The sequence below is a fragment of the Mus caroli genome, unplaced genomic scaffold (assembly GCF_978045245.1).
Source record: "Mus caroli unplaced genomic scaffold, Mus_caroli_1 scaffold_11, whole genome shotgun sequence".
In the NCBI taxonomy this organism is placed as follows: domain Eukaryota; kingdom Metazoa; phylum Chordata; class Mammalia; order Rodentia; family Muridae; genus Mus; species Mus caroli.
Window position 1 is genome coordinate 46,386,699 of NW_028227266.1, and position 12,611 is coordinate 46,399,309.

Below are 12,611 nucleotides of genomic sequence, written 5' to 3' on the forward strand. Positions count from 1 at the left end.
CAATTAAATGCTGGCCTTAATAGTAGTAGTTTTGGTCAGGTTAGTTGATGCTCATTTTACAGGACACTGGAAATACTCAACATATTAAAGTAGGGGTTCGTGTGTTTGTTTGCTTTTGAGGGTTTTGGGGAGCCAGGTTATGTCAGCCCACAGTTCAGTAAATAACACAGCCCTTCCTGGCAGGGAGGTTCTGGTGTCAGGAGCTTGAGGCAGCTGCTCAAGTTGTATGCAAACTCAGAAAGCAGAGACTGGTGAATCTAATGTGGTTTGAAGTTCTAAAATTTGGGTGCGTTATTTTGTATTTGGAACTTTTTCTTTGAAAAAAAAGTGGGAAGGAAGTGACTAGTTTCCCATCTGTGAAACATGTTAGTACGGAGATAATGGAACTAATGGGGGGAAAAGCCTGTCTTTGCCACCAGGAGTTATCCCACCCCCGTCCCCATTTCTGAGGCAAAGAACATTATGCTTGTTTGTTTTTCTAAAGGACAGTGTAATGTACACTGATGTCAAGATAAAGCAAGGTACTAAGGCATGTAAAGATTTTTTTTAAATATGCAAATTTGCTGAAGGGCATTTTTTTGCCAGATACACAAAAATTGCATTCAAAGAATCACAACTCTGGGCTGGAGAGATGGCTCAGCTGTTAAGTGCACTGACTGCTCTTCTGAAGTTCCTGAGTTCAAATCCCAGCAACCACATGGTGGCTCACAACCATCTGTAGTGGAATCCAATGCCCTCTTCTGGTGTATCTGAAGACAGCAACAGTGTACTCACATACATAAAATAAATAAACCTTTTTTAAAAAATCACAACTCAAGACATCTTGATTATGCTGTTAAGCACAAAATAATCATATATGCCAGAGAGGTGAGATGAGAACAAAGAAATGCTGGAATGCCACTCAACTAATAACGTGATTACGTGCTGGAAATGGTAAGGAGCAGGCTAGAAGATACAAGAGTGGGTGTGGTATTTCTCAATAGAGACATTTTTTGGTTTTGAACTATGTAAGTATATTCTTTGTTCTAAGGGATTAAAAACTTTAAACACACACACACAAGTAGTCTTTTTTAAATGGAGTATCAATACATCTTTGTATATCAAAATCAGAATTAACAAATATGTTACAATGACTCCTATTTTGCGTTTCACTTACCGGGACTCAACCAGCAATAGTTGCCTACGTAGCTAGAACCTTACAACCATTTAGAGAGGAAAAATACTGAAATTACAAAACCAAACCTCACTTATTTTATTTTATTCTTGTTGGTTTGTATATATGGCATGTAGGGATGGATGCAACTGTAAGCCATGGCCTCTGAAGATCACAGGACAATGTTCAGAGGTCAGGTTTCTTCCACCTTGCGTAGAGGCACCGTCTCTCTTACCGTTTCTGCCTTGCATTATACTCAGACATGCTGACCTCTGATCTTCCAGGCAGTTCTCCAGTCTCTGCCTCCATCTCACTGAAGAAGGGATGCTGGGATTATGGATGTGTGCCACCACCTCAGCTTTCTTATGTGGATGCCAGGGAACTGCACTGAGGTCATTCGACTTATGTTGCAAGTGCTTTAACCAACTGAGCCATCCTGCTATGCCACAGTTTCCTACTTTATAAAAGTAAGCCTGGAGAGGTGGCTTTCAATTGTAATCTCAGCTCTTGGGGAACAGAGGCAGAAGAATCTTGAGTTCAAGGCCAGCCATGGATCTATAGGGGATTCAAGGCCAGCCTGCATTCTATGAGACTCTATTTCAAAGGGGAAAAGAAAGTTTCAAACAACAAGCCATAATATCAAAATCAATTATATCTCCCCTTATGCTGTCACACCTAATTAAAGCAAGCATGGAAGCGAAGAGCCTGATTTCTAGCATTAGACTGATTAGATATGAATTAGGTTCCACTCAGCCTATCTTTGGGAGGGTACCAAATTTCTCTTCCAAAAAATGGTTGAAAGTAGCTTAGCATGCAGTAGCAGTTCTATAAATGCTAGTTTCTAAAAAAGGAACTCACATTTACATATTAATATGCTAGCACTCAAGCTAAACATGGCAGCCTGATTTTATATTTGCCAACCATTTCTCCTTAGTAATATAAAAATTTTTTAAAGTATAACTATATAACATTATTAAAGGTAGTATGATAAAACTTTTTGGTTTTAACATCATAAACTGAGGACAAAATTGACATACTATATTACATTATAGACATAGGATATAAAGAGCTTTGAATTATGCAAACAGCAAAACCCAGATCATAATGAAACCTCAAAATTGTGTAAATGTTCAGACATTTATTAAGAAATAACTCAGAAGGAAATATGTTGTAGGGTAATCTAATAGGGGTAACTAACAAATCCATCACTTTACCACAAATACTTAATTTGTTGTGACAAAACACTTGAAATACACATTAATATTATGGTGCCATCACACTAGGCGAGAGGTCAGTAAGACTTGTTTCTCTAATTGAAACTTTCTGCTCTGTGATGCTTAGTAAAGGGACTCTAGCTGGCCCAAGTATGGCGTGCATGACTCTGGCAGGCCTTGTCCTTCTCCCTGATTGCCACTGCCTTGCTAGAAAACTGAAAGATTATATTCTTAAAACTAGCCCCCAAGGTCTGTTCTCTTATTTGGCTAATCCTTCCTTCTGAAACTGAAGAACAAGGTCTAGCTATCAAAGTATTAAAGTCCAGCAATCAAAAGCTCCCTTTGGCTCACCTAATTAACATGCCCAATTAAAACTAAACACCTCATCCAAACACGGGGCTTCCCCTTTTACCTTTACAAGCCATCATTTTCCTACAGGCCACATGTGTCTCCTCTCTATCCAGAGGTCCTTTATTCCTCTCTAGAATAAAACCCCCCTTCTCCCCCTCCCATTCCCTTTCTCTTCTCCTTCACCCTCAATCTCTTGTCTTTGTCTCTTTGTGATGGTATAAGTTTAGCCTCCAAAGACTGTTTGAATGGTTAGCCCATTAGGAACAACACTATTAGTAGGTGTGGCCTTGTTGGAGAAATTTATCGCTGTGGGGATGGAATTTGAAGTCTCCAAAGCTCAAGCTATGCTCTATGCTCAGTGAGACAGTCTCCTGCTGCTGCCTGCAGATCAAGGTATCTTGGCTCCTCTACCACCATATCTGCCAGCATGTTGCCACGCTTCCTGCCATTCTAATAGATTGAACCTCTGAAATTTTAAGCCAGCCCTAATTAAATGTTTACCTTTATAAAAGTTGCCCTAGTCATCTCCCTTCACAGCAACAAAACCCTAAGACATTCTTATTCCCTGCCCTTTGTCCCTCTGGCACAAATAAATTCTCTTTTGTACGGAGAACTTGGTCTTGAGGTATCCTGAGCAGATACTGTACCCTTATAGCTACAGGGTTGTTTCTAAGATATATTTTTATTTACTGGTATGTATGTATGTATATATGTGTGCCAAATATATGTGGGTACCCACTGACACCAAGAGCAGTTACATATGTTGGGTTGTGAGCTGCCCAATATAGTTGTTGAGAACCAAAACTCTGATCCTCTGGAAGGGCAGCACATTTTTTTTTTTTTTAAAGATTTATTTATTATATGTAAGTTCACTGTAGCTATCTTCAGACACTCCAGAAGAGGGCGCCAGATCTCGTTACGGATGGTTGTGAGCCACCATGTGGTTGCTGGGATTTGAACTCTGGACCTGGACCTTCGGAAGAGCAGTCGGGTGCTCTTACCCACTGAGCCATCTCACCAGCCCGGGCAGCACATATTCTTAACAACTGAGTCATCTCTCCAGCACCACTGTTTAGTTCTTGTCAACCGGTCACAATCTAGAATCACCTCAGAAGGAAATCTCAATGAAGGACTGTCTAGATCAGGGTGGGCCATGCATGTATGTTTTTGATGGATTATATAGATTACATTAAATGGGAAGACCTGTCCACTATGGGTGGCACCATTCCTTAAGCAAGAAATTGTGGTTTGTTAGAGAGCAGAGAAGTGCCCTTGACTGTGAATATAACATGATGGCTTCAAGTTTCTTCTACCTTGACCTCCTTACAATGATAGCCTGTGACCTGAAATTGTGAGCTAAATCCTTTCTGCCTACTTTTGTTCAAGTATCATAGCAATGGGGAACAAAATTACATGGTATCCTCTAAGCAGGACCTCCCATTTATGTCAACTCCCTATTCCAGGTTCTTGCTGAGTCCACTTCTTTGTGTTCGATTTTTTGAAGAGACAATATTGTAAATTGTAGTACTCCAAAACTGAAGTCCAAGAGAAAGATAAAGGCACTGGAAGTGGTCTGTATGTTAGTGGTGGAAGAGAAACAAGAAGTGGGGAAGCTGCCTAGCAGTATTTTTTTGACAGGGCATTCAATGGTACCACAGTAGCTTTGGGCTATCTCAGTTTAGCTAAGGTAGAATTAAGGTTTCCAGAATTTTTCTCATATAGTAGTTCCTATCTAGAGTTGGTACTGAGTAGTAAGGAATTTGTGCCTTTGTTCCCAACTCTGAGGAAAAGCTTAAGTTCTAGGAACTCAAGTTGTAAAAGTATCTCCATTATTATCTTCAATGGTAAGCCCTGAAAACTACCAAGGTGACGGGATGGGACCTTCAAGATGGGACTTTGAGATGCTTATTAGTTTGAACCTCCTGGGGGAGAAGGGGCCTGGAGACTGAGTTCAATCACATAGTCAAAAATTCAAAAAAAAAAAAAAAACCCAAAAAAAATGGGTGCACACCTTTAATCCCAGCACTTGGGAGGCAAAAGCAGGTGGATTTCTGAGTTTGAGGACAGCCTGGTCTACAGAGTGAGTTCCAGGACAGCCAGGGCTACACAGAGAAACCCTGTCTCGAAAAACAAAAAGAAAACAAAATCTCAGTTGAGGATGGCTACTTAATGGAACTTTAGTACAAGTCCTGGATATGTAGAACATCTGGGTATAAAAAGCAGACAGAGGAACTAATGTTCACAGGGCTCTACAGCATATTTTATGTTGCTCGCAGTCTAGCCAGGCATCAAGGCAAATCTGCAGGAGATGCTGTAAGATGGGCAACCTTACCAAAGTGTGAACTGACACGATTAAAAGTACACTGCTAACTCAGATGGCCTTGATGTCAATGACGTCAAAATAAAGAGACACATTCTCTTTTTGTGTATTTAATATATTAAAAGGAACATAGTATAAATGCTGTGGTATAAAGAGGATCCACATTTTTCATGGAATGAATTCTTAGAAACAGTTTTGCAGTCAAAGAGCAACAGGATCTTGAAACATGGAAGTTTTGTTAAAATTTCAAAATTACAATCCTTGCAGTCAAACACTTTGTCATTTTCTCTATGTATGAACATCATTCTAAAAGGAATTTTCACCAACACTGTCATTTTATGTAAAAATATACATTGAGATATTTAACTTCCTGAGCGACTAGTCATACATCAAATATAATGAAAGAATTTTAAAGTTCTTAGAATGAACTAGTAAAGATTTATAATGTATGTTCAATTGTGGTAAAATTCAAGAGCATACCACAGAATTTGTACTTAAATTCTGAGTTATATATACACCAAATTGATTCATTACCAAGAAATTTCTTGCAACATAAAAGGTGAGATAATTAAAATATTTGCCTTAGAATACAACCAACCTATCCGGTTCATCTTTCTGAGACTGTCTGACATGAGCAGGATGGTGATACACTCTTTTGTATGAACCTTCCTCTTCAGAACCCCTGAGGTTAGGTAATTAAAGTAGCACACAAGGAGCCACAGTTCTCAGTTCTGTCAAACTGTTACTAGGTTTAAAAAAATTTTTTTCAAAGACAGGTGGAAAATTGTGGGATTACTCTGTACAGTTTTTAGAAATATTTCTCCAACAACTTAATTGAAAGGACCTAAAATGGCCCTGTAAACAGTGTCCTTGGAATGCTTGTTAGTGTCGGGATGAGGGCCACTTCCCACCTCTACTACTGTCCCTTCTGTTATCATAGTCATGGCTCCAACCATCATGATTCCTGTCGTCATAGTAGAAATCCTCTCGGCCTCCTCTGTAATGATAATCAGACCCATGGTCAGAGTAGCGCTGCTCACGGCTATAGTGTCTATCTGCTAGGTAGGGGTGAGAATTCTGTCTTTTACGCTGTGATGACAGTGCATCTTGGCGCCACTGGGAGCTGGAAGACTGGTTAAAGGTATGGCCATGTGGTTGAGCTGATGGTGAAAATCCCAACTGATCCGCCGAATGTGGAGAACCAAATTTCCCAGCATATGACATCTGTCTGAAAACACTGTTCATCTGAGGTAAGAAAAAAAAAAGAAATATTAATTCTAAGTATCTCTTGATGTAAAGCCAATATAGACACATTTAGTTAGCCAAAGATATATAGAATAAAATCACAACCACTCTTGCCCACACGCAGCCCAAGCTGACTATAATTAACTGTGGCACAGTACCATACTTTTGTCCACCTTGACCATCTACTTAGATACTTAGACATAAATAATGATATTTTTTCCCCAAGAATACAATTAAAGATATCACTTGAAATGACTATGCTATGACTCACTGTAACAAACACACAAAGAACTAGATCTTCACTAGCATTAGGAAAAGCTTTGTGAAGACTGCATATGACTTCTGAGTGCTAAGACAATGTCTGTAACAAAAAGAAACTACTCCAAGGGAGAAGCATATAGCAGAATGCAGACTGATTTCTGACAAAGAGTCACAGTAGCAGAAATAGGTTGTGCATCTTAGAAGCTGCTACAGGTCGATAAAAGCTGAGGCAAAGGTAAGTAGATCTCTGGGAGTTTAAGGGTAGCCTGGTCTATACAGAGCTGCAGGATAGCCAGAGCTACAAAATGAAACCCCACCTCGAAAAAGATAAGAAAAAAGATAGCTGAATTGGGTTTTAGGCTAGGTCTTATGACTCTACAAAAATCACTTCAAGGAAGTTGGTCTAGAAGATGCATGTTAAATCAGTAAAAGTATAATGATCACACTAGTCTAAATTTCCAACAAAGTATTAAGAATTTTTTAAAAAGTTAATTCTTGCCTAAAGAATGTAAGTGATGAAACTGAGAAGTGAAAAGTTATCTGATACAACAGGAGCACTTTAACCCAAGTATGACTTTGTCTTAGCAACTAAAGTGGGGAGCGGGGGAGACCTGCATACCACTGCTTGCCGCTGATAATCTTCTGGAGAGGAAAAGGACCTCTGGACCATCTGTGCTGTCGGAGTCACGTTACCCACTGTCCTTTCATAGCTGCAAAGACAAACAAAGAACACTCAGGATCCAGCAGACACCACCCCCAGCTGCTGCTCACTGGTGAAAATGACTAGGATAAACACAGCTTCTATGTGCTACATGACAGGGAGAGCTGGAAGAAAGGTAAGACATTCAATTTAAGGTGGCTGATCAGGGACACTCTTTCTGAAAAGGAGACATTTAAAGTAAAAAGTGAAGACTACGATTACCTGGAGGCAGAACAGCCCCAACTGTGGGGAAGCAAACTAGGAGCCTAGGAGCCAAATATAGCTCCATAACATGACGTTTTCTGGGGAAGACAGCACTTTCCTCTTCCCACTACGATGGTAGACACAAAGTCAACATGGCCAGCACACATCTAAAGCATTTACTTGACCTTATAGAAAAAAGATGCATTGGTCCTTAAGCTGTTGGGTTGCTGCCTGTGCTAGATTCATGGAATGCTTGTTTGGTGCAATCATTCAGACTGAGATTTTATTACCTAGCTATAAACAGAGTAAAGAAACTATAAATTTTCCTTTTTTAAACTGGAGCAATTAAGGAGGTATTTCTGAGTCATTGAAGTGTAAAGGTCTGGAAGAATAGCCATTTATTTCATTGTCTCGTGTTGACTAGACTACTTGAAGGTAAGAAGGGCTCTCCCTTTACTTTCTGTGGGAGGCGTGTCTCAGAGCCGATTGTGTGCCCAGATGCTCAGAAGGGCAAAAACTACAATTTACTTCATGCCAGGGCATTAACACGATCCACTCTAGCCTATGATTAAAGCTGAACGTGTAGCTAGCACACCTCCTCAACCCTCCCAAGAAACTCTAAGTCTTTGTGCCACTTAGGATACCTTTGACTATGTCATGTGAAAATGGCTGAAGACACCTTTGTTTAAACACCACTAATTAATTTTAGCTGGCAAAAAAGGACACTGTTTTTCTACTACTGCTTTTGATAATTCCTCCTTCCAAGAGCTCCACTGCAGCCACCCAATTCTCTCCAACCTTGGCAGTGCCTTCATCCAAACCAGCCTTGGTCCAACAGCCCCGCAAGGCTGCTGCCTACAGTTCTTATTGAACTTTCACTATTGTCCCTTCTAATGCACGCTTACTCTTCCCCACTGGAACCCAGTACTCTAACCCTGGAACTTCCCACCATTACCTTACTTAATGCTTCCCTCCTCTTTAGGACAAGCCTTGATGGTAGCTCTCGCAGCTTACTCAGTCTCTGTGCACTTCCTCCAACTTCCCACTGCCCTCACTGTACTGGCTTCTTTCTGTTCGTCATCCATCTGCATCGACTCCGGCTGTTAAAATCCTCTCAAAGCACTTTCTACTCCCCCTCTTGAGAGCTAATTATAGTAATTCATCTAGATTTGAAGCTCCACCAGGCAGTGTATCATATTGTGACTTGATCATACCACCTAGGTTTGTCTCCACACACTACTTACAAGCAGTTCAAATTTGGGCAAGTTAACCTCCATTCCATACTTTCTGCACCAAAAAGTAGAGTTAAGTAAATCCAACTTCATACAGTTGCTTCGAAAAATAATTGAGATCATACATGGAAAGGATCTGATGAGGTAATCAATACATGACAGCTATGTGTTCAATTTTTCTTTTTCTTTCTCTTTTTTTTTTTTTTTTGTTTTTTTTTTTTTTGTTTTTCGAGACAGGGTTTCTCTATATAGCCCTGACTGTCCTGGAACTCACTTTTTAGACCAGGCTGAACTCAGAAATCTGCTTGCCTCTGTCTCCTGAGTGCTGGGATTAAAGGCTTGCGCCACCATGCCCGGCTTGTTCAATTTTTCTTAAGTGAAAGCTATTTTTGAATGGGCATATTATGGCTCTACAGAATTTACAAACAAAACCAAAAATCTATATGTATATATCGGCACCGAAAGCAAAAAAATTGAGTTAGGTAAATACGGTACTATCTCTAACCTTCAATAGCTACAGGGATTTCAGAGATTGTTTTATTCATCTTTCTTTCCTTGTAAAGGACAGGACCAGAGAAATTAAGCTAAAGACTCAGTTGGCAGAGAGAGATCTACACTCCAGTTCTATTAAGTCAGCCCACTAAGCATTTGGTGATCTTAAAAAGCAGGAAAGAACTACCAGCAGTGATAAAGTTACTATAGAGCTAATTGGAAACTTTAAAACTTTGGAGAGTAAGATACAGTATAGTATTGTTGTAATAAATAACATTTGTTTCAAGTCCATTCATAGGCATGTGGGTAGGACATGAGTATGCATGTTACAAATGTATATATAAAAGTTCTACTTAATTTAGTGCAAACGAACCACATAATCTATCTGCCTCCAGTTTCCTTAGAAAACAAGCATTCCATGAATCATGCACAGGCAGCAACCCAACAGCAGAACCATCATGAAGGAAGCTGTTCACTGGTACACTCTAAGGTCTTGACCTCAGAAATTTTCTGATCAATGACTTTAATAGTGAATGAGAAACAGTACCTGTTAGGAGATGTGGAGGTTGGGCTTAAATTTCCAACATGATGCTGGGGATATGACACACTGGCATCCTGAGAGGCATGACTGCTTCCTAAAATGAAGCAATTTCAAAAATTCTAATTGAAAACCAAAAAGCCCAACAATAATTTGAAATGTTCCTTCCCATCTAAGTTACTCCAAAAGAGATAAACAGCTTTAAAGCAACACCATCTCCCCCCAAACTAAACTCAAATTGCTATGAACTGCCTCAAAGTTTCTTAAGTACATAATAGCAGAATTGCAAAAGAAAGCATTTCAAACATGATACTACTTTATGAAGAAACAGCCAACCTGGCCGCAGGAAATAGCAAAATTTAAAGTATTTTCATTATCATTAACTCCCTACTTGCAATCTTTAAAATATTAGTCTGGTATATTAGTCTGGTATGGAGTTGACACCCACAAACCCAGCACTTGGGAGGTATACCTGGAGGACCAAGAGTTCAAAGCTACACATGCCTTATACAGAGAGTCTGAAGCTAGCCTAGAAATACCCCAAACCCTGATTCAAAAACCAAAGGGAATAGTAAAGTGAAAGCAAAAGAAACCAAAAACCCTCTCCCTATTACCACGATACCCGAGCCATTACCTGATCTAAACTGAATTTTGATAGGCCTCCCGAAAAGTTTGATCCCATTGAGCAGATTCATGGCGTAGGGAACAGACACTTCGTGTTTGAAGTTCACGAACGCAAACTGCTTCAGTTTGCCATCTTTATCTTTCGGGATTTTCACCTTTATTACCGGCCCAGCCTGCGAAGAAAAATATTCAGAACTTAAAACGAGGCAATTTCAGGAAGACATTTAAATTTCAGAAATAAAGGAAAATGCAAGCCTGTCATGGTGGCACATGCCTGTATGGTCAGATGTCAGGAGATGCAGGCAGGAGGACCAGCTCTAAGTCAGCCTCGGAGTTCCAGGGCTACCAAGAAATACTATATGGCTCTCTGCCTCAAATACTATAAAGAAGAGAACACAAGTTTTAAACAAAAGGTATATAATCAAGACCCCATCAAAAACAAAATGTCCGGGTAGGGGCTGGACATCTACTTCCCTTTTAGGAAAAATAATTCTAGTTCCGACTGAAACCGAGATTTGGGGCAAGTTTTTCAGACATTATTTGTAATATTGACAAGGAATAGAAAGTACAGTATAAAATCTCCATCTCACATGACTGTGTTATGTCCTAACAATGTAACCAACAGCTATCATTTTCCCACTGCATGGAAACGAACATTTACAAGGCAAAGTGGATTATTTCGATTACAAAAACCAAAACCAAACCAAACCAAAAAACTTCTGCACCTATTACTCAAATATAACCAACTATTGAGTCTTAAAGCAAGAAGGTACAGGACAGGTAGATTTATTCTCACAATTTAGATAAACAAGCCAGTCCTGCTTTCCTGCGTTATGTTTATGGGGTTTTTAAAACACCTGCAATTTCACACGGAAGTTAAGCGGATAGACTCGGAAACACATCCTGCACGACGCGGCAAAGGCCAATGAACTCAAATGGGAAGGCAAGGTACACAGGAAAAAGGAAAAGCAAAATCCTGAGGTTCCACCTCGGATCCCTGGACTTCTCCAAGGTGGAGACGCAGATGTCCCCATCATCCGACGTCACTTTCGGCCCGAACGCCGCGGAATTCTGGCCCGGCGCGCTCCGCTCCTTGGCCGGACCCGTGAATGCCACAGCCGCCCTAGGACCGTGCCCGCCCCTTACCTGGTGGAACAGCTCGAAGAGGAGCTCCTCGGTCACCTTCGTCTCCAGGTTACCCACGAACAGAGTGCGGTCGGCCTCTGCGGCCGCCGCCCCCATCTCCGCGCCGTTCCAGTCCCAGGCCTAGGGTGCCTGCTCAGGGCCCACCGACCCTACTGCGCACCCTCAGAAATACTCACGTCCTCCCCTTCAGACGTCAGGACGTAAACGCCCGTCGTGCGCAAGCGCAGACGGGCTACGCACGCGCGCGGGACAAGTGCCCGTTTCCGGCGGCTGCTCCTTCCGCCGTTGCGTGAAAAATGGCTACTGGGGTTGGTAACGGTTGCTTCTGACGCGGGCTGGAGTCACCTGCGGCGCCGCCGAGGGCCCAGTTTGATCGACGTACGTCTAGCAAACACTGCAGGCGGTGTTTGAAGATGGCCCAGAACTCTGTGTCGCTGTCCGCCGGCGATCAAGCCAACAGGATGGCCCACCGATCCTCTCAAGGAGATCTCAGCCCGTCGGCCATGGCTTGGGCGATGGTCTCCGGAGATAGCTTCCTGGTTACTAGGCTTGATCCGAATCAGCCGGGACCTCGGCCACCAGCGCGACCCAGCGTTCGGGCCGACAGACGTCGAGTCCCTGTCGGTGGCCGCAGCCGGAGCCGAAGCCGCCAAGGCAGATTCTCGCCTTACCCGATCCCAGGCGTCAAGCTCGACCTCTTAAGAAGTGTGCTGCAGCAGCGTCTGGTTGCACTGGGAACTGCTCTCGCAACCCGAATCTCAGCGTAGAACGAATGCCTCCCCTCACTTAGCTTGCAAACAAGGCCTTTCCAAAAATCATGTCTTGGTGTGACGGCAGTTTTATTCTTTTTTGTTGTTGTTGTTGTTTTGTTTTTCGAGACAGTTTCTCTGCAGCCCTGGTTGTCCTGTCACTTTGTAGACCAGGTCATTTTATAGACCAGGCTGGCCTTGAACTCAAGATCTACCTGCCTCTGCCTCCGGAGTGCTGGGATTAAAGGCGTGCGCCACCACGCCCTGCGACAGGTGTATTCTTACTGACGCATTTTCAGCGATGTGGGCGGTTAATATAGGCTACCAAAGAAAAGTTTAGCCGGGCATAGTGACACACATTTTTAATCTCAAGACTCGGAAA

General features: G+C 41.8%; 2 protein-coding genes across 4 annotated transcripts; one reads left to right on the forward strand and one right to left on the reverse strand.

The window, feature by feature from the left end:
• Positions 1–5,120: 5,120 nt before the first annotated feature.
• On the reverse strand, positions 5,121–11,657 carry Rbm7 (RNA binding motif protein 7). 3 transcript variants are annotated; one of them, XM_021173044.3, is made up of 6 exons: positions 11,481–11,657; positions 10,609–10,713; positions 10,345–10,507; positions 9,720–9,807; positions 7,164–7,254; positions 5,123–6,283 (listed from the first exon to the last, which is right to left on the reverse strand). In XM_021173044.3, the coding sequence occupies exons 3-6, from the start codon at positions 10,403–10,405 to the stop codon at positions 5,921–5,923; spliced, it is 603 nt and encodes a 200-aa protein (XP_021028703.2). In that variant the 5' UTR covers positions 10,406–10,507; positions 10,609–10,713; positions 11,481–11,657; the 3' UTR covers positions 5,123–5,920. The 3 variants fall into 3 exon arrangements, with proteins under 3 accessions (XP_021028704.1, XP_021028703.2, XP_021028702.2); XM_021173045.3 differs by lacking the exon at positions 10,609–10,713 and having other exon boundaries at positions 5,121–6,283; positions 7,160–7,254; XM_021173043.3 differs by lacking the exon at positions 10,609–10,713.
• On the forward strand, positions 11,655–12,298 carry CUNH11orf71 (chromosome unknown C11orf71 homolog). The gene has a single exon (XM_021173046.3). The coding sequence runs from the start codon at positions 11,894–11,896 to the stop codon at positions 12,245–12,247; it is 354 nt and encodes a 117-aa protein (XP_021028705.1). The 5' UTR covers positions 11,655–11,893; the 3' UTR covers positions 12,248–12,298.
• The last annotated feature ends 313 nt before the right edge of the window (positions 12,299–12,611 follow it).

Bases quoted from the DNA above. Each gene is read 5' to 3' on its own strand.
- CUNH11orf71 (XM_021173046.3), top strand. From the start codon at position 11,894: ATGGCCCAGAACTCTGTGTCGCTGTCCGCCGGCGATCAAGCCAACAGG.
- Rbm7 (XM_021173043.3), bottom strand. From the start codon at position 11,576: ATGGGGGCGGCGGCCGCAGAGGCCGACCGCACTCTGTTCGTGGGTAAC. The intron at 9,808-10,344 runs GTAATGGCTCGG...GCTTCATTTTAG, and splicing joins CAAAATTCAGTTTAGATCAG to GAAGCAGTCATGCCTCTCAG. The intron at 7,255-9,719 runs GTACTGTTTCTC...TTGTCTTTGCAG, and splicing joins ACCTCCACATCTCCTAACAG to CTATGAAAGGACAGTGGGTA.